Source organism: Fusarium proliferatum (genome assembly GCF_900067095.1).
Source record: "Fusarium proliferatum ET1 genome assembly, contig: FPRO_scaffold003, whole genome shotgun sequence".
NCBI lineage: Eukaryota > Fungi > Ascomycota > Sordariomycetes > Hypocreales > Nectriaceae > Fusarium > Fusarium proliferatum.
In genome coordinates, this window is record NW_022194792.1 from 293,961 (window position 1) to 313,765 (window position 19,805).

General features: G+C 47.8%; 9 protein-coding genes across 9 annotated transcripts; 4 read left to right on the forward strand and 5 right to left on the reverse strand.

Moving 5' to 3' along the window:
• Positions 1 to 298: 298 nt before the first annotated feature.
• FPRO_07103 (uncharacterized protein) lies at positions 299 to 2,194 on the forward strand (the record flags this gene model as incomplete). Its single annotated transcript, XM_031227909.1, has 4 exons — positions 299 to 412; positions 486 to 887; positions 951 to 1,875; positions 1,923 to 2,194. 4 exons carry the CDS (start codon positions 299 to 301, stop codon positions 2,192 to 2,194), a joined length of 1,713 nt encoding a protein of 570 aa, XP_031078299.1.
• A 301-nt stretch (positions 2,195 to 2,495) lies between these two features.
• FPRO_07102 (uncharacterized protein) lies at positions 2,496 to 3,419 on the reverse strand (the record flags this gene model as incomplete). The annotated part of the gene is made up of 1 exon (XM_031227910.1): positions 2,496 to 3,419. The coding sequence occupies one exon, from the start codon at positions 3,417 to 3,419 to the stop codon at positions 2,496 to 2,498; it is 924 nt and encodes a 307-aa protein (XP_031078300.1).
• A 978-nt stretch (positions 3,420 to 4,397) lies between these two features.
• On the forward strand, positions 4,398 to 5,498 carry FPRO_07101 (uncharacterized protein; the record flags this gene model as incomplete). Its single annotated transcript, XM_031227911.1, has 1 exon — positions 4,398 to 5,498. The coding sequence occupies one exon, from the start codon at positions 4,398 to 4,400 to the stop codon at positions 5,496 to 5,498; it is 1,101 nt and encodes a 366-aa protein (XP_031078301.1).
• An 806-nt stretch (positions 5,499 to 6,304) lies between these two features.
• Positions 6,305 to 7,899, forward strand: FPRO_07100 (uncharacterized protein; the record flags this gene model as incomplete). The annotated part of the gene is made up of 2 exons (XM_031227912.1): positions 6,305 to 6,420; positions 6,474 to 7,899. The coding sequence occupies 2 exons, from the start codon at positions 6,305 to 6,307 to the stop codon at positions 7,897 to 7,899; spliced, it is 1,542 nt and encodes a 513-aa protein (XP_031078302.1).
• A 24-nt stretch (positions 7,900 to 7,923) lies between these two features.
• Positions 7,924 to 9,220, reverse strand: FPRO_07099 (uncharacterized protein; the record flags this gene model as incomplete). The annotated part of the gene is made up of 2 exons (XM_031227913.1): positions 7,924 to 8,706; positions 8,753 to 9,220. The coding sequence occupies 2 exons, from the start codon at positions 9,218 to 9,220 to the stop codon at positions 7,924 to 7,926; spliced, it is 1,251 nt and encodes a 416-aa protein (XP_031078303.1).
• Positions 9,221 to 10,027: 807 nt separating this feature from the next.
• Positions 10,028 to 10,964, forward strand: FPRO_07098 (uncharacterized protein; the record flags this gene model as incomplete). The annotated part of the gene is made up of 4 exons (XM_031227914.1): positions 10,028 to 10,169; positions 10,228 to 10,366; positions 10,412 to 10,655; positions 10,710 to 10,964. 4 exons carry the CDS (start codon positions 10,028 to 10,030, stop codon positions 10,962 to 10,964), a joined length of 780 nt encoding a protein of 259 aa, XP_031078304.1.
• Positions 10,965 to 11,384: 420 nt separating this feature from the next.
• Positions 11,385 to 13,377, reverse strand: FPRO_07097 (uncharacterized protein; the record flags this gene model as incomplete). The annotated part of the gene is made up of 2 exons (XM_031227915.1): positions 11,385 to 12,877; positions 13,026 to 13,377. The coding sequence occupies 2 exons, from the start codon at positions 13,375 to 13,377 to the stop codon at positions 11,385 to 11,387; spliced, it is 1,845 nt and encodes a 614-aa protein (XP_031078305.1).
• Positions 13,378 to 13,943: 566 nt separating this feature from the next.
• On the reverse strand, positions 13,944 to 14,694 carry FPRO_07096 (uncharacterized protein; the record flags this gene model as incomplete). Its single annotated transcript, XM_031227917.1, is given in 3 exon segments — positions 13,944 to 14,203; positions 14,301 to 14,413; positions 14,423 to 14,694. Coding segments are annotated over 3 exon segments (645 nt in total).
• A 2,711-nt stretch (positions 14,695 to 17,405) lies between these two features.
• FPRO_07095 (uncharacterized protein) lies at positions 17,406 to 19,668 on the reverse strand (the record flags this gene model as incomplete). Its single annotated transcript, XM_031227918.1, has 4 exons — positions 17,406 to 17,794; positions 17,845 to 18,559; positions 18,609 to 19,125; positions 19,184 to 19,668. 4 exons carry the CDS (start codon positions 19,666 to 19,668, stop codon positions 17,406 to 17,408), a joined length of 2,106 nt encoding a protein of 701 aa, XP_031078307.1.
• Between the last annotated feature and the right edge of the window lie 137 nt (positions 19,669 to 19,805).

A 19,805-nucleotide genomic window follows, 5' to 3' on the forward strand; every position in this document is an offset into this window, starting at 1 on the left:
GCAGAGAACTATCTGCATACAGTGCATCCCCTTAACCCCTGCCTACGCAGAAATGCCGCTCACGTAATCTCTTTGCATGGCGGCATAAAGCGATCAGAAAGCTATGGACGCCGCAGAGAAGGTTCAATGAAAAGAGGTCTAAACTATAAATGAGAGGGAACTAACATGTCTTTACAATTATATAAGAGCTCGTAGGGAGACCACCAATTAATCTCAGAAAACATCAACAACGCCCTCCATCCTCACTTTCTTAGTTAGAATCATCCTAATTGCTCCCTACTTATCTAATCTCTTTACCATGCGTATATCCAACTACATACTGCTGTTGACCGCTGTGTTGACCTGGCAAGTCACCGCAGCCCTAACCTCTAATGAAAACTCGGCTCATCTCCCCGTCGTGGACTTAGGCTATGTAAGTACCTTTTGACCTATTCAGTATCCCTTTTCCACTTCTTGGTCGGTAAACTGAAAGGAAATTCTTCAAGGAATTCCACCGCGCCCTCTGGTACAACCCCGACACCGACCTCTACAAATTCCAAAACGTCCGCTACGGCCGGTCCCCCACCGGCAACCTCCGCTTCCGCGCCCCTCAATCCCCTCTTGAGAACCGCACGGTCGTACAGACCGGCGCCGGAACGCGCATATGCCCGCAAGGTCAGCCCCAATGGCAGGCCAAGACGCAAATGGCCATAGGCAAGTACTCGAACCCGACGGTGCCCTATACCTTGGAGGGCTGGGTCGAGGCAATCAAGAACGGGATGGTGCCGCCGGTGAATATTAACGCAAATGCGACCGAGGACTGTTTGTTGCTGGATGTGCATGTTCCCAAGAAGGTGCTTAAGGCAAAAGGGAAGGAGGATAAGGAGGGTGTGCCAGTGCTTGTGTTCGTGAGTTATATCTTGCTTTTCTTATTATATGAAAGGGACTGACAGGCGTTTTAATGTGAATAGATCCACGGCGGCGGCGGCGTCTTCGGCTCCAAAGACGGCTCTGGCCCTACCCTCTTCGAACCCTCGGGCATCCTGGCCCAGGCCCGATCTGCCTTTAACCAGGATTTCGTCTTCGTCACCCTCAACTACCGTCTCGGCGCCTTTGGCTGGCTCAACAGCGCCGAGGTGCTTGCCGACGGCGACGCCAACGCGGCCCTCCTCGACCAGCGCTTCGCCCTCCAGTGGGTTCAGGAGCATATTCACTTGTTCGGCGGATCCAAAGACCACGTGACGATCATGGGAGAGTCTGGGGGTGGTAGTTCGGTTCTTCGTCACTTGATTGCTGCTGGTGCAGATCAGAATCGGCTGGCTGCTTCATGTAAGCCGATGAAGAAGTTATTCCACCAGGCTATCTCGCAGAGTCCGGCTGATGTGCCCGTGGCGACAAGCGACCCAGATGAGCTCTACGACGGGTTCCTCAAGATCCTCAATGCTGAGAACTTGGATGCCGTCAGGTCTATGTCTTCCGCTGCAGTCATCGCCGCCAACGCCGCCCAGGTCGCTGCCTTTCCCCACACAAACTATGTTCACGCCCCCATCGTCGACTCCAACACCTCGTTCGGTCCCGTGATCAAGTCCCTGCAGGAAGGCAAGTTTGATAAGTCGGTGAAAGTAATGGCTGCGCACAATATCTTCGAGGGCGGGTTCTTCTTCGATCCGAACGTAAAGACAGATGGGGACTTTGCTGAGTGGTTGAAGAGGTCGCTCCCGGGGCTGGGTGGAGAGCAGAGGGAGGAGTTGGCGGAGAAAATCTATCCACCTGTCTATGATGGGTCGTTGGGATATGTGGACATGAACACCAGGCAGATGAAAGTTTGGGGTGAGTCGGCCATTGACTGTGCCTTCAACGCCATCAGCCAGGCTACCAAGGACAAGAGCTACGCTTGTAAGTCAACTTCCCGGCATAACAGAGCATCGCTGACATAACTTTAGACGAATTTGGTGTCTCCCCTGGTTTCCACATCCAGGACCTCTCCTACACCTTCGGCACTCCTGCCACCGCCATGCGCCCGTCTCAAAAGTCTCTTCAACTCGCCATCGCCAGCTTTGTCCTGAAGGGTGTGCCAGTCCTGGAGGGCGGAAAGGAGTTCCCCATCTTCGGTGACAAGGGCCTACTGGTTAATATCACGGCTGTGGGGGCCATGCCTTCAGTGCCGAATAATCTCAACCAGACCAGGTGTAAGTGGTGGATGTCAATTGCCTAATCCACGCGATGGCCCATCCCGTAAATACTAGCAACATGCTACCGCCAAGGTGGCATTGGTGTTGTGTAATGCTGGGATGGGGATGGCTACGGCGAGATCGATTGCGGAGGGCTTAGGTAAGACGAAGCGCTTGTATTCTGGTGTAAGCCCTTGCCCCTGAGACATAGAGACAAGTCAATTTTTCCATAGAGATAACAGTAAAAGCGAATATAGCACTTGAACGGAGACGACTGACACCGCCTACCCTCGTTGATAGTGTAAATCCTTTTTCGCAGTAACAGGCTTCGGTATCATCATTCCACTATTCTAAACCAGGGACCTCTCCGGCTGAAAACGGAGCAGAAGGAAGATCACCGTCCAAAAAACTTCCAACCAGTCCTGCATAGTACTTTGCGTACTGAAACAAGTGCCCATGCCCACTGCTTGGAAACATGACAAAGTTGGCTCTCGGGAGCTGCCTCGCAAGAACAAACGAGTTTTGTGTAGGAACAATCAGGTCATTATCGCCACAAGTAACCAGAGCATCCTTCTGAATGGTTTGTAAAAGAGCATACGGAAGAGGGTCTGCGTCCCATGTAAGATATGCCTGAGTCAGATTGAGAAGAGGCGTTCCCGTGGTGAACAGTGCGATCTCAGGTTCGCCGTTCTTTCCAGCGACCCCGGCTCGCGACGAAGAACTCCTGTTGAGCCATGCAGCACCTTCGTCGCCTGTAGTGGGAGGGAAAAAAGCACCGATGGTGGCTGGGCCAGGCGTAGGGCTGAAGACGATAGATTGGATCTCATTCATAGGGCGCACCAGGCCAGCACCAAGACTGGGACCAGTGCCAGCAAGAATCAATTTCCGAAGGATATTGGGGGAATCAAGAGCAAGTTCCTGCGCGATATACCCTCCCATCGAGAAGCCCAAGACGTCAACCTCTTTGACATTAAGCTTCAAGAGCAAAACGTTGAGAAACGCGAGGAGATTGATCGCAAAGCCCTTGATACTTGTCGCAACGGGCCCTTTGCTGTGTCCAAGGCCAGCGTAGTCATAGGTTATAAGCTGGCGACCTGATGCGGTGAGGTTGTTGATCAGCTCAGGATCCCAGGTATCTATTGTAGATCGGACATGATTGAGCATGAGAAGTGGAGGCTGAGAACTGTTCGACTTGCCGATGAGACGATAGGCGAAGTCAATCCCATCAGCAGTAAGAAATAAAGTCTTTGCAGTTTCTTGGGTCGACATATTGTAAAGGTTCTCTCTTGATTGACAGGGACAGCACAAAGAACTAATACCACCACTGAAGAGGGCACTCTGGGTGTTTATATACACACATTGTCGAATTTCTACCACAGAACTAATCTTTTTTCATCCTTCTAGTTGGGATATTCTTAGGTATTTCCATTTCCCCTATGTATACGTGTGTATTAGCCCCGTCAGCTTGCGGTGAGACATGTAAGCGGCCGCATTGCTGACATGCCGCAATATGCGATTCGAAACGGGTCTCTCACTAAGCAGATCAGTAATCAGACCGATGCTCGGCATACTTGTTTAATCGGCACATGGAAGTTTTATCCAAGACCCCGATACCTATATTCTTTCACCTTGAAATTTCCTTGACTTATTCGCCAGTAAATGTGACCAATCGGATTCTTGAGCAGATGACTCATACAAACTTTCAGTGACAGCCCAATAGCTACTGCTCTATTGGTTGTTCTTGAGTTAAGTATTTTTGAGGAACGATGCCATGGTTCTTATACTGAACCTTGGGATAACCTGAAATGCAAATGGCCTTTCGCGTAAACCTTGACATTATACAAAAACTGTCAAACGTTGAGATTATAATAAGTTCTCCCTGATGATTTCAGCTATCGGCCTTAATGCCTGACTGCAGGTAACAGATCAAGCTCGCGAATTAGACATTATGCCAGAACGCCTAACCAGTTGCTATATGTGTGATTGGAGTTATTGTTGACTCCCTGCGTGTAATCGAGCCACGCTGAACTTCTTGATGTAGCCCGATTCTAAGTTCAGAATAGACTTCAGGCAGCCCGCACAAGTGGTTGGGAAATCGCGAAAATGCAGCCTTCTAACCTATAAGCTTTCAGGAAAGCAAAGCTTGAGAGATACAATCTTTAGCCCTCGGTGTAAATACGCCAGGCCGCCACCATCGATTGCGGTACAGTTCTCCCTTCTAAACATCATCAGTCCCATACCAGCATCATGGCATCCAGCAACTCTTTCGGCCAACTTCCATCAGAGCTGATGATGATTATCCTAGGCGCTCTTGACTCCGCCGAGGATCTCCATTCCATAATTCGCGCCGATCCCCGAGCTTTGGGCGTTTTTCTTCAAAATGAGCAGAGAATCCTCCCGTCCCTTCGGTCGAATCTTGACCATGAGTCTTGCAGCCAAAGCCTTAAACAGGCAGTCATGATCCATCGCTTACGGCAGAGTGAGGCCGGCTCACACTGTCTTACACGGCCTCAAGCTGAGCAGATCATGAAACCAGTCTTAACATCACCACCAGAACCATGCCGATTAATGAAGTTAAATCTGGGAGCCCTGGGAGAGCTATATCAACTGTTCCGCGAATCATGCACTTTCATGGACTATTACAAAACGAGGATGAGGGAATATGACGACACGAGGATAAGGGAACCTGAAGACATTAGGTTCAGGATAAAGGAATATCCCGGAACGGGAATGAGTGAAATTTGCTTTGAAAGCTCTCTACCAGAACAAAAGAAGTCTCGCTTGTGGTACCTAGACAGTACAGAATTCCAAAGGGCATATCTACTGTTCGAAGCATACCGACACACTCTATGGTTCAGCACCAACTTGCTTCAAGATTATGGTACCGGCGACAATAGTTACAGGTTTCACATTCCCTGGAACTTCATCTATCACGATGAGCTTCTTTGTATCAGGACCTTTCAGGCAATTTTTGTATTCCTGTTTCGAGAATACAATAGTCTCTTGAGACAGGTCCATACCCGTATCAATGGCGCAGACGACAATTACCGGTTTGATCTAACTGACACCACTGGGCGAATCCGGAGTCGACAGTTCTTACAGAGGGGCATGCGTGACCGACTCCTATTCACGGCCTATCTTACATCGCAAGGCTTTCACCGGTTCCTTAATATTCAAGATATGGATGATGATGCACAAGAAGAACACATTCTTTCCTTATATGCGCGGTATCTCGACCTCAAAGCAGACCGCCAAACTTGCCCAATGGTCGTGGGTGCTGATCTGGAGCACTCACTTATGGCACTTTGTTACAGAGAGAGGAACGTAGCATTAGGAGGCCTTAGGTAAACGGCTGAAGTGCTCATGTTAGCTCAGTATTATCATTGTATTCATTTTCATTTTTATCACTCTTTAGTTTATCTTTTAGCCATAGAGAGTTTGTCTACATATAAACGAGAATTAATTTGTCTTAGAGCTGATCTTAGGGAGGACATCTAGCAAAAGTCCCTCTCAGTGGGACATGGCACATTTGGCATGGGCCTCGCAATACACCTACCAGTTATAAAATGGATTCGTCAAAAACGAGCTCTATAGAATAGACGCTACAGTTACATAATCACCATCGTATGCAAGACAGTGGCGCCGGCTAACATAGCAATATCTAGTGACACCTTTGCTCAAATACCTTCTGTTGTTTTTAACTTTGCCCTGAGCTACGTCAGTTTTGGCAATCCCCATCTTTACGTAAACTGACTCTTGTCCGTGCGATTAAATCCGGTAGTCTCCGAGTTCTGTTGGTTCGACACGTTTTGGGTGGAAAGAAAGTTCAGGTCTTTAGTCCTAAGTGACGAAAAGACTTAGGTAAACTAGCCTAAGTTTAGGACAGCTTTTGCTCAATTTATTTTGACACCACTTATCAGGGTCTGATGTTTTCTTGCTCGAGAACGGGCCTCTCAGTTACAGCGGGTCTTTTGCAGGCAGCATCGAGCCATTCCCACCAAATGCCCAATTAGCGTTACTACCATGGAGGGTCCAATTTCCGTGTTCAGATATTGCCAACGGTTGTGTTGGTTCTTTGTCTCTTTTATATGACAGGTTCTTCTGTTTCCCCTCGGCCCAATTTACAACTCATTCATTTCTGATTTATGCTCATTATGGCGTCTCAATTCCAACAGAATGATAGCAACCTACTCGGTTTGCCCACCGAAATTCTCTCTGAGATTGTCAAGGAACTCCGTTTTATCCATGTTCCTTTTAGCGCTGAGTACCCGTACGTACACCAAGAACATGGTATCCCCCCCTCTTACTAACCGAGTTGTCAAGGGACATCAAAGTCGAGAAAGAGACCCATGAGAACCTCAAGTCATTGAGATTAACGCACAGAGCATTCGCAAACTGCGATGACTTGAACTGCATCCTCTTCAGTAACATCTGTCTTGAACCCACGCGTGCTAGTCTCACAAGTCTTCAACGCGGTGACTTCTCCCGCGTCGCTCTTCATGTGCGTTCCGTCACGTTCACGACACCACCCAGCTGGGCACTTCCCTACAAAGCGTATGAGAAGATTCTACGCGGTTCGCAGGAATCATCCGTGCTCTTTTTGCCCGACGGGCTGAAAGCTGCATATGATGCCTATATGAGCGATGCTAGAGATACGCAGGCATTGCTCGAGGATCCAGAAGGGGAGCTTAAGCAAGCATGGACAGGCATTATCGAGATCTTGGGAGACCGCCTTGAAAAGGTGAAGCTTCTTAGCTATGACTGTGAGAGAATCCGCCAGGTCAACTACATTGACACTCCCAACACGGACGTCGGTGTTCCGTCGCAGCTTCCTCGACATAACCATGAAGATGATAGATGGGCGCATTTTGAGCTCCGCGATGAAAACTCCGAGCCTACCGTCGAGTATCATTGCAAGCACGCTACCGCTGTCACTGGTGACAAGCTCATTGCCATGGTCCTTACATGCCTGGCGGCTTCGGGTGTTGCTGTCCCCAATCTTAATATGCAGCTATTCATGACCGGTGATCTCGAGTGCAAAGACATCCCTGGATGGGAAGACCTCGACTTCAGTAAGCTCAAGGTCCTACACATCTCACCGGAGATCCCTTCTGGCGAGAACGGGCTCGTTGAGCGACACCTTTGGGCCATGTCAAACTCGCAAGCCGAGAGGATGAAGATCAAGTCTGGTGACTTCTGTCACGATTTGTTAGACAAGTGCCACTCCAGCATCCAGCACTTTGCCTATGGTATAGATCACGTCGGAAAGGGTGTTCTCTGCTGGCCAACTCGAAAGCCCAGCCACGACTTCCCAGAGCTTACTCGCCTAACCCAAAAGGGCAACATTTTCCCCCAAGCCCTTGCACACTGGCTTCTGCACTTGAAGAGTCTGCGACATCTCGAGGTATCTGGCAAAGTTTGTCGAGGACCGGCGGACGTCGACTGGCGCTTTGTCTTCAGTGCGATACGCGAGCATCCCAACGTATCAGGCGAGACTCCGAAAGGTCTTAGGGTTGATCTTGATGAGCTCCACATGGAGGGCGACGTTTCATACAGCGGGGTTATCTGCAAGGATGCGAGCATTGCTACGAAGAGACATGAGCGCGATATGAGTCTTGAACTTTGGGAGGATTTGAACTATGGCATGGAAGCTCACCTCTATGGTGAGATGCCTTTCGGAGAAAACAAGGCTCTTTTATACTGTATGGGTCAATGGGAACCGACGGACGAGGGGGAAGAGAGTGATTGAGAAGTTGTCAGATTACACTGCTAGCTAAATGCAAGCCGCTAATCCAGCTCCATTCCTTTGAACACGCCCAATTGTCTCGTCGATCCAAGCAATCTCTCTAGAAAATTCCCGTGCTGATCTGGATAGGCATGCTTGGACCACCAATAATGGTGATAGAACAACCCCAGCGCCCATGCCACGAAACTCTTTTTGAAAGAAATATTCCACTGACTGACAGATGTAGCGAGCTGATGTCTCTGGCCATGACATGACGTCGGATGTATCGAGTATACGTTGTATGTCGGCAAGAGAAATTTTATCATTGTCCTTAGGTGACAGATCATCGGCCTCTAATATTGTGATGTCCTTCTCACTAGATGTTGATCTGGTATAGAGGGAGGAGATGCTAGCATGTATCAAGACCTGTATCGTCCAGTAGAGTATCATAGTCTCCGCTATATGGTAAGACGAAAACTGGAATGATACTGGGTAGAGTCTTCCCAGCTCCTCACTGTCTGTCGAGCTACTGGCCGTTGACAGCTCTGGCCAGTGGGTGGTGGGGTAGGTGTTTTGGTACGACTCAACCCACTGATTAAGCTCTCCATTGAGAGCTAGCAATGCCATCAAAGCTTCTAGGCCGCCATTAAGTGTAGCTTGAGATGGCTGTGAAGCTGTAACAGCTCTGGCTCTGGATAGTAGTCCTGGGACGCGAAGAAAGATATCGAGAAGTCGGTCATGCATAGTCTTCGATTTTGATATCCATGGTCTTTCCATCCATGTTGGCTTGGCTAGTTGGTTCTCATACCCCTGCGCCAGACCTTGAAACGCCTACTTGAAGTCAGAAGCTGTATGACGGTGATATTAGTTGACTCACAGTATGCATTCTGAGTACTTGAAACACATCATGGGCCAGGCCACCCATATGCTGCTCAGGTCCACGAAGCTGAAGGAGTGCCATCGCTCCCTGATAGTGTCTCATGTAGGCACTGACAGTTCGCCCTGGACACTCTGCGAACTCAAACATGCCTAGAAGAACACAAGCTGCAAGAGTTTGGTCATCCAATCTCGTTTTGGAATTATCAATCGCTTTTTGGAGCTCATATAGTCCTCTAGTGTAAAGCTTTAGGCTCTGACCTTCAAGGGCGCCATCTCTCTCAAAGGCTGCGGTACTGAGCGCTAGGATAGCGTACTCCATGGCCGGTGTCAGCACTGCGATGTCGGGTAGGCGAAGGAGCCATCTCCGATGGTCGTTGAGGTGACCAGAGGCGAGGATACAGGATGGGAGTTGACGGTGGATAAATGTGGCCAAGAACTGATCTCTATTTGTGTTGCGTGCGGACATCGTTTGCGGCAGCGATGTCATTGTACATTGTCGGTCAATACACTCATGTCTGCGCCGTGACAGAGGCAAAGGTGCATGCAGCGTTGTTGCTTCGCCACTAGCAGACTTTGTGTAATGCGATGGTATAAAGACTTGGGTCCTCTGATAGCCTGCGCAGGGTCGACCAGACTTGAGGCAATTACTACAACTCGGCTTCTCAGCGCCACACTTTGAGAAGACCATTCAGTCAGCTCCAGGTCTGTCAATCGTAAGGCGCATGATGCACGGTAGATCGCATGGATGGAGGGGTTGGCTTACCCTAATCCTCCTCTGCCTGCAGGTATGGCATGCTTTAGACCGCCCAGCCACTCCGACCATACCGACCAATTTTCTTCGTAGCTGATTTGAGTAGAAAGATCCTCAGCTTTTGGCACTGCCGAGATTTGTGAGATTTGCATTGTCTGAGGACAATTGCCCTGGAATGATTGTCATAATGGAGTCCTCAATAGTGGATCAAGCTAGAAGCTAAAGCTAGCCAATGATCGTGAGTGAGAAATGACGTTCACGCCAAGGCTAAGCCATCTTGGGGATCATTGCGCGAGAAATGGGGCCCACGATGCGGCTGAGTTTCCTCGAGATGCCGATTCCCGGCAGATATGGCGCTATCACTCTTTGGGTATCATCGCGCGAGTCTCGATGGCTATGCGAAAATGCAGTATCCCTTAGAGCCCGTGCGAAAACGACTATAAAGAAAGAATGCCTTTCTCTTGTGATGAAACACCGTGTTTTCTACTACACTACATCTTCAGTTGATAACATCTTGCAAATATGATCAACCCACATACTTCTGTTGGCATCGCTCAAGTCGTGTTCTACGCACTTGTCTTGCCTGCCGCTGTGTTTGTTCTTGTCAGGAATTGGAAGCATGGACTTCGTCTTGCCTCATACCCGCTTGTCACGTTCTCTTTGGGTAAGTGATTCGGCTCGCTGTCTGGAGTATAAAGTATGATAACACTCGGTCCTTTTAGCTCGGCTCGCTGGTGGTATCTTGACTATCCTCCGCCAATCCGACCCTACCAGTATCGGGCTCATCATTGCGACTACCGTGCTGCTTAACGTCGGCCTCATTCCATTGATGATCTCCACGGTAGGGTTCATCCGCTTGATGTGAGAAGTCCTCCTTTATCGATAAATCCATTGCTAATCCTGTAGTATGAAATCAAGTCTTGATGAGAACAAGCGAGCCTTCTTCCTACTGAAGATCATCCGTCTTGCGTTCATCGCCGCCATTGTGCTTCTCTGTGTGGCTGGGGCTTTTAGTGGTACCAACATACACCTGTCGAGACATTTGACACAAGCTGGCTATGTGACTCTTGCTGCTGTCATTAGTTTGATGACAGTCGAGTTACTTCATCTGTATACCCAAAAACATCGCATCGCTCCTGAGAGACACATTGTACGATACCTTCTTACTCAATTTCTACACACAGAATATACTGACAGGCGGTAGTTCATAGAGCTCACTCTGGCAAGCATTCCGACATTAGTCCTCCGAACAGTCTATGGTCTCCTTTGCGCTTTCACCGTTGATAACGTGACGACTATCTGGAATTCCTTGGTTGGATCTGCTGTCGCCTTTGCTTTGATGTGCCTGCTTGCGGAGTACATCACCCTTCTGATCTTTCTTTATCTTGGGATTCGGCATTGGCGAGGTGTTTGCGCTGAGAGTTTGGGAAGTGTCGAGATGGAATCTTTGCGCAAATGAATGTCTGATGACAATAGAGTACATGGGGCAAGATTGCTGAAATCTTTCACGCAAGGGTTGTTTCTTGGGAGACAGTGACTTGAATTTCTCGGAAGAATTCTATTTGTATGTAGGAGCAGTACAAGTTCAATTTTAGAACTATTAAACTATCGACAAAGGATACAGGCCGTCAACATCAGCAGGGCGGTGAATGCCCTCAAGCCACTGCTCGAACGAGGAGTAGACCCCCATTCGGATGACAGAGCTCTCTCCTCTCCACAATGGCTAAAATATGCTATTTCATTGGTAGTTACGTAATGATGGAAATACTTGTCCAACATGGGATGGATACTTTGATGAAAAGGTCAGGCGAAGGGGCCACCTCTCGTCATAAGTAACTTGTATTTCTAGCCATTCGTTCAATAGCAACCAGAAGCTCTCCTAGATATAAGTAATAAAACTTTTTGGAAGCTTCCCTCGAAGAATATCCCGTGAAATTAATTTTGTAGGAACTTTAAAATATCCCACCCGGTAAAAGAATCCAGAGCCTTTATCCTTTTGAAGCAACAATCCAAATAGATCTGGATGCTTCGATAGATGATCCCAAGTAACTGGAAGATGCCAGGGCGATTTGCTATCCTTGGCAAAACGGCCATCGTAGTGCACGCAGTAAGTCCAGTCCTTCTTAAAATCCTCTTCGCGCCCAAGATATCCTTCCAGTTCGATCTTACCGCTCTTTACCTGGCCATACGGATTCTCCTTATCCGCCAACTCCACCTCGGCACAGTGAATGTCGACAAGGACTGTCCCATTGACAAGAAATCCCGTATTTGTGTACGGATATGACTTGACTGGGAATTTGCATGTGGCCCAGCTCCATGTCGGCACACCACCTGGGGTAAAGATTTCCTGGCCAACTGGTTGCTTGTCGTGCATTGGGTCACCAGTCTTGGGCTCGCGATGCCATAGTAATGCCCAGGGAAGATGAGGGCGGAAGATCCCAGCCAGATAGTCAAATTGTCGCTCATGATTCCATACTCGCGCAACACCTGCGATAGCCACAAGCTTGTCTTTCTCAGGAAATGAAAGCTGCCGGTGTGAGTAGTTTGCCACTACATTCAGCCACCATTCCAAAGGTTCATATTTGGCCCATCCTGGCAGTTTTGGGTTCTGTTCCATCATAGAGGGCTGTAGCCGCTCGAACCACCTATACTCATGCTCTTCCAGTTCCGTACGTCCACCTTCATTCACATTGTGGCTGTAGCAGGACCAGGACACTCGGTGCTGTGCGAAGTGCAGGGTACGAGGTGCGAGAAGGCGTTCCTGCATGACCCAGCCCCTAGTAGCGAGAGGTGTGTGAAGGACTGTGCAGCGCTCAAGGTAGTCGGCCATAGGAGCAAGTCGGTAAGGCTGACCGAGTATAAAAGGGTCATTCATCTTGCCGTTGTTGTTCCTCTTGTAGCGCTCGTCTCCTGAGTTCTCCCAGGCTTCTCGCACTGCCGCCCAGGAGTCATCGGAAGGTGGCATGATTATCGGAGGTTGTAGAAACCGATCAAGGAAGAGACTGTCGTGAGGGCTGCGGCCATATTCAGCGGAGATGCTGATAGTGCAGAATGTATATATAGTAGACATTTCGCGTGCGTGAAGCAGCCAATCTCGTTGGTTATCTCCAGACTGAATAATGCAGACACTGTCAATCCAGAGATACTGGATACCGAGGTTGCGACACAGAGCCATGGACTGGCGGAAGAGAAGAGGCAGTTCATGGAGAGGGATTTTGGAATCCAAGGCATCAGCCTCATTATCTAATCGCAGCATAAAAAACTTGTCCTTCCCCCAGCAATAGCTCAGAGCTGCATATTCCGGGTTTTCGAGATTTGCTCCATGAACAAGGTGCATCATACCATCGTCAGCAGCGCAGTCAATCCAAGCGTCTTGGACTCCAAGAAGTTGAATCGGGTCTCTCTGCTTTCGAGAGAGCTATTGCTGCGGTGCGGCATTCTCCATGGGTCGTTCTGCAGGCTTGTATTCGTTCTCTCGAGAACTCCAGCGCTTCTTCGCCTCCCGTATATGAGAGCTCACCGGGCGGTCGAAGCTTGTTATCGTGAACACGAGAGAAATTCCCCTCTTCCAAGTCTGCTTTCACTTTTTCAAGGCACTGACGGTAGCCTTCAATATCATGGCACTCCTCTACAGGCTCGAAGTATATATCAACTGCGCTCCAAAGAACACCAACGAAGATCTTGGGCTGATCCCGGTGCCACAGATACTGAAGTGGAAAATCATCCTCAATGTCCTTACCTCGATAATCGTACAGGACATAGTGACAGATGTAACATCCATTCTCACTGGCCTCTTGAATGGCTTCGAAGTCTTTATGGTGTTCGCCTTTTTCAGGGTCAAGGAACATAGATAGACAGATAGTACAAAGCATTTTTAAGAACAAGTGGTTATTAAGAAGTAACGGTACTTGATGATGTTTGGGAGAGATAGCAAGAAAGAAACACGAAGAAATAAAAGAACATACTTGCAATCTAATTGCGTTATTTATGGTGCCAAGTCCCATGGCCGCAGGTTGCATTTTATGTCTTATTACAGTTAGCTTAACATATCTGACTGCTACTCAAAACCAATTCTGGGTGGATTTTTGTTCTCTTTGACGTCTAAGAAGGCTCAAGGTCGTCGTTACCCACTTATGCCCTTGATTAGGCCCAGTTTTCTCTGCGTAGGTTTTGATAAGATGCCAGGGTATAAGACACATATAATAAGTCATCTTTGCCTAAATCAAATCAGAGAAGTTAAGTTACTTAGCACAATACAGTATTACTCGAAACACATTTTTTTGACAGATGTTTTTAAGAAGACAAGCGAGCATCACCAACAATCGGCCAAGACATTCCCCTCGGGGCTCGAATTCGACGACATGGAAATAACTGAGTTTATTGACTTAAATGGTAGGAAGAAAGTATTTAACATTGGCCTCAGTTATCCCCAAGAAGCTTATTTCTGGACCATTATGCTTCTTACTCGCCTGCTACTCATCGAGCATGTATCGAAGCATATATCAAGCGTCGCCGGTTCAGCTAACCTGGACGAGACTAGATAATTCAATGCACCGTTAGACACCGACTCGGCCCATGCTTGCGTCGACTCAGTCATTCGCAGGGTCGAATAACTGCAACACCTCACTTCCAATAACAGACATCCCTCCCTTTTCAACCTAGATACAAGCACACTACTTGGGGATGCTAGGTAGTGCACTGGATGTATACTAGAGCGCCGTTATCGTTCCAGATACGTTCCTCTGCAAGTGAAGATACATTAGCGCCGCCAACTGGCTCAATAGGAGAGACATACTCAAATCAATGGCGGTTCTGTGGTAGCTTCCATCTCTCCTGTCGCATACAGCATGCCAAATCATTCTGACATTGTCAAAATGGTATTCTCTGCATGAAGATGTAAAACCGGCCCTGTCTCACAAATTAGCATAAAAGCTCAAAGGCATGCTGTCTTGGTAGTGGAGGAGCATAGATCCCCAGTGTAGATTTCCATCATTATTGCCGATATGATTATTCAAGTTAACGCCGCTGGTTTGCCCCGCAGTGCCACGCCCAGCACTGTTCATGAATGCGCAAACGCATGTGAGGTGGTAGTTCTTCACTTCGCATGTGTGGCAGCTATTAACGAAATGGGTTGAGGCTACCCCAATGAGGCTCAGCAAAGAAGTAATAGAAACAAGAGAGATATGCATGTTGGGTAGAAGGGGGAGTGATAGAGATGAGGTGCTGTGCGATGTACAATTCTTGGAGGAGGAATAATAGCAATTTTATATTTCGGCCACAACAGCTTGCTTCGAACAATTGATCGTAAGCTGCCAAGATATTGACATCTCGTCGCGTGGTGTGATGGAACCTCGTAGCCCAAGGGTTCTGCGTGTTTTGCCGAGGCATTGGATAATATCTCCATATTGAGCATATAGACCGCCCGAGTCCCCCAGGGATGTTTGCGTCTAATAGACATAGAGTCTTGGCAAATGGCCATTTGCAAGAGATCAGATCATTAGTAGTAACACGGATGGCTGTTATGCTTATCTTATGAAGACAGGGATAACTAGATATCTCTCATACGAATTGCAATAGCCTAAAAATGGAGCTTACTGGTGCATTACTGCACAGTCGATTTATCCACGTGTATGTAACACCACATATGGACACTGTTTTCGGGATCGAAAGATATGTACATACCTGGTTAGCCTTACCGCTGCCCCCTGTTCTCGGCAGATGGTTAAGTAGTAAAGGCAGGGGCTAAGCATACTCTTACAGGACTCGCTTAATGCTGTAACGACGCAATGGTATGGTACTTTTGATGCTTACTACAGCCTAGACTAGTATTTGGAAACTGCTGTTCTGCTGAGGCTGCGATTGGACAATTGTTCTGGGAACTTAACTGCCGCACTTCGTGTCAGCGATTTGCTTACCCTGATTGACAATCTGATGGAGCAGGAACAATCTGGTGGAGCAGGATTGACCGGCAGATCAACCCAACTTAAAATCAATCTATCTGCCCCGCTTTAGAAATTATCTAATAAGAAAAAACAGTCTATAAATTTAGCCACTACTCTTAGACATAGTTTAGAATAACAGTATTATCTATATGATTACCTTGTTTCCAGAGTAAACTATAGTGATTTGCAGACACTAAAGAATTTCATATTTAAAGGTAAGATGTAGAGACCAGAGACTTGGTTTGTGGGGTTGGTCAAAGTTGTGGATAAATCTTCTCATTGTCACTACGAATAGCAAGCCAAGTTGAAGCAGTGGCTTGAACATGAGTTTGAAGGACTAAGCCTCCTAGGGAGGAAAGAAAACTCGAGACCTTGATCCTAAATGACAAAAAGACTTAGGTATCTTAGCCTAAGACTTGGGGTAATTTTGCTGAGTTTATTTGGACACCCTATATCAAGGTCTCATATTTTCTTACTCCCTCAGGGCTAGTGACGGACAGGCTCGGCCTCCTCGCAAACAAGGTTCATCGCTGGAGCAAGTTGTGCCCTCTTAGTTTTCGTGTTGCTAAAAGGTTAACGCCAATTTGTAATGATTTAGGATGTCGCCTAGAAGATTTGAGTTATACTTTTGCGGTAAACCTTGAGATGTGTACTGGACGGAATGTGGCAGTCTTAGGGATATAAACCCCCCGCTCCCTGCCTCAGTTCATCACCAACATCCTTCTCCTCTGCTAGCTGTGGACATCGCTGAGATCTCTTTCTTCATTTTATTTCCTCCACTGCAACTACTATACATGCAAGGTACATAACCGCTTAGAACAACTCCTCACGTCAAAGATCAGAGACATATGTATGCAAGATCCTCAATGCCTTTTCACCGCACCCTTGAAGCTTACATCTTTTTCAACAGTCACAACGCTATCTCGATAGTCGATTGAAACAAAAGTAGCAACCGAGAGCTATCCACCGTGTAACCAACCAATATCATCCCTCATCTCCAGAGTCAGCCATGTTCGATCGCATCAGGCGCGCGATAATATGTCTGACGACCTCTGATGACATTGAAATAAGAAACAAGCTTGACGGAGTTACGGTACGGCGAGCTATCAAAGAAAGATTCAAAGTCGAGAGGCGTCACGAAATCCAAGAAGAGAAAGCAAAACGGATACGTGAGAAAGAACATCGCCGGCAACGTAACGCGGCAAGTAAGTTGCTAGAGGAGCGGTGGCTGGGAACGTGGTATCAAAAAAACCAGGATTTCAGGGACCTACCTGTTGAATTATGGCTGGTGCCAGCATTCAAGCGGGAGGACGCGCAAGTCCCCAGCACAAGTCCCTTGTATAGAGTATAACTGAACCGTTTGTGGTTACCTTGCCGAACATTCTTCTTCTCGATGCGGCGAACCATTTGACCTCGGGATTTCATTATAACTTGGACGGAGGATATTCTGGATATGCGGTTCGGCAGCCTTGGTCTATGAGGGGGAGCAGTCCTTTTACGCAATTGGTGGCTTGACTGCGAGACTGAACCTTGAAGGGTTTTTAGTTGTCATTTGTACAGTGGGACTCGGCCTCTCTGCAATTGAGGTTTACGATAAGATATGCCGTGGCGTTAGGTTGTGCGGACTTTCGAGGTCCAACTCTATAAGGTCTACAGAAGAAACGTGGCTAGTTGGAGCAAGTAAACCCCCGCTTCTTGGGTTCGTCCCTTTCTCACTAAATTCATTCCGTGATGCAATCTCTCTAACATACGTCTTCTCCGCGAGTACGACAGGAAGCTCACCCCTAAGCATAATACCTCAATCGAACCGATTGACATATCTCAAATCCCTGGCCAGACCCTGTTCTCTTGCTTATGCGGACTCTTCGGGGTTACTCCCCGTTTCTGTCTACTCCACATGTATCTTAAATCTCCATCATCAGATTCTTTAAGTGGCATGCATACACAGCAAGCGGGATCTAATTAATATTATCCCAGAACGCCCAGTCGATGTCCGCAAACTCGAATCCAAATGGCTGCAGTTCAGCCTCTACAGGCCCAGTTTTCCAGACCTCCTGTACCTCACTGAACTCCCCCCCATTGTCTGATGTTGCCTTGCTCTCCAGCTCAGCCAAGTCCTTCTCAAGCTTGGAGACAAACCCTGGCTTCTGCATTTCAGTCAGACCTGGTTTCTGGCGACACTCATACCACGTCGCAATTACTGATCTTGCAGCATGAGATTTTCTCCTGTCGTCTTCAAAATCTGAAATATGATCTGCTACGGCGTAGAGCTGCGAGAGTAGCGTCCAGGCTGATTTGATAAGCGTGATGTCTTTCAAGTTTGACATGTCGACCAAGATTCCAATAACTGCTCAGGTTAGCCGTTGAACGTTAGACGGTACTTGTACTGTCACTTACAAGCGTACCACAGAAATGAGCTCTCCACGAGCCATAAAAATGGCTTCAATTGGAGATTCGAATGAGAAACGACGATATACTGCATTCCCTGCATACAAGCATTAAAGTGCTCAACATGGCATGCATCATCACTACTCTGAGATCGCATACGAGCGTCATGCAGTTTTCTCAGCCGTAAGACGTTAACAATAGCCCTCGCAGAGATCTGCAATATCGTATGCATCGGGTTGATGGGATCACAATACTGCAGAAAGTGTTCGTTGAGCCCAGCCTCGAGGTCATCGATCACAGAGTCGGCCAAACAGCCTAGGAGGGACGTATCACCCGCAGTAGCCTGGTTCGCCTGCGTCATTCGAAAATTGCGCTGCCTATCCATTTTCCAGTAATTAAACAGCGTGTAAGAGAAACTCGTGAGACCAATTCGCTCTTTGGGCGGTGTTGTCGAACTTGGATCGAGATCGTCATCTTCGATGTTGAGAGGAAGTCTGACATCCGAGCCTGCTCGATAGGACAAGGGAGTAACATTATTTTTTAGTGAGAGAATAAGATCGAGGTGTTGGAGATGCCACCAGAGTCGACGACGTTCTTCTGTCTCGATGGGCGAAAGGCCTAGTACTGCGCCGTCGCGGTGCATGCCGAGTTGTTCTGCGCTTCGGGAGATGAGGCCCATCAAAGTCCACATGCTACGGGAAGTCAAGACGTCGATGTTGGCTTTCTGGCATCATATTAGTCCCTCCTCAGTGGAATTGTAGAAAGTAACTCACGATGTATAGGCTCATAGCCTTCAATGTCGAGATGCTGTCGATAGCAAGCATGCTTATCCTTGAAAATGCCATGTCACATTGAACGCGACATTCATTCGTCAAAGACGCTTTCGTGCGACCGAATAGATCTAAGCATTCTTGGTTCGTCAAACTCGTAGCACCAAATAAACAAGTTGACAATATCAGCACATGGTCGCCGTTGTCAAGGCTCCTCCACTTCTCAGAATCAGACAATGCGGCTCTGAGATGACTGAGAGTCCAGCTGAAGCTGATCTTGATAATAGGTTCGACTCGCTCCATGAAGAAATCCCATAGTTTGAGGGATTCTGTTTGCGGTATCGGGCAGAAGTCGAGTTTCTCTGAGAGGATGGTGTTGTCTCGCCACGGTGAGCCGTGAAAGGCGTGGGGGAGGTGTTTTCCGGGTGATAAGGCTGAACCTCGAGGATCAGAAGCATTGAACTTTGTTTTAGAGCCTTTGTAAAGACGTGAAACATCGATCCAGGTATGCCATCCTTCTCTGAGAGACCAGAGTCAGTTTCGCAATTTATACTCAGGAAAGCTTTGGTTTGACTCACGATTCATGATAAACAGACTTTCCCTCCTCCTGCACGATAATCGGCGTCTCAGCACTACTCACTGCCGCAGGACTGGCATTCACACTATGTCCCCTATATTTTCCAGGCGTATCAGATAACGGATCACCACCCAGCGCTCTCACCGCCTCTTCCAATTTTCTAATCCTCTCAAAAGGCGAGACTTCAGGGTAAGTGCAAACATCATGCTTGCGGCGCTTACAATTAGAGCACGGCGGCTCTGCCCTGTCACATTTGACTTTGCGCTTTGCACATGGTTCGCAGGCTTGAGACCTCATTTGGGAGATGTGCAGTGTGATCTTTATGCTGATATTGACGGTTGGTGATCGGTCGCGTTGAGATCTATGACGTTGTTTAATTAAAAGCTCGGGCGACCCCGCGAGTTTTTTGGTGGTGAGAGTGGTTAGCTCGGGCTCGGTACCGAGACCGAGATTTTCAAAGGTGATGTCTGATTGGTTGATTGACATGATGCTTGACGATCAAGCAGGGTATGTAATTGACTGGGAATGTCATAAAAGAATTCTTCTCTATTTAAGACCTCGCAGAAAGTCTTTCGTTTTATTGCTTGATTCAATCATCCTAAACTCGACTCAATCAATCTTTT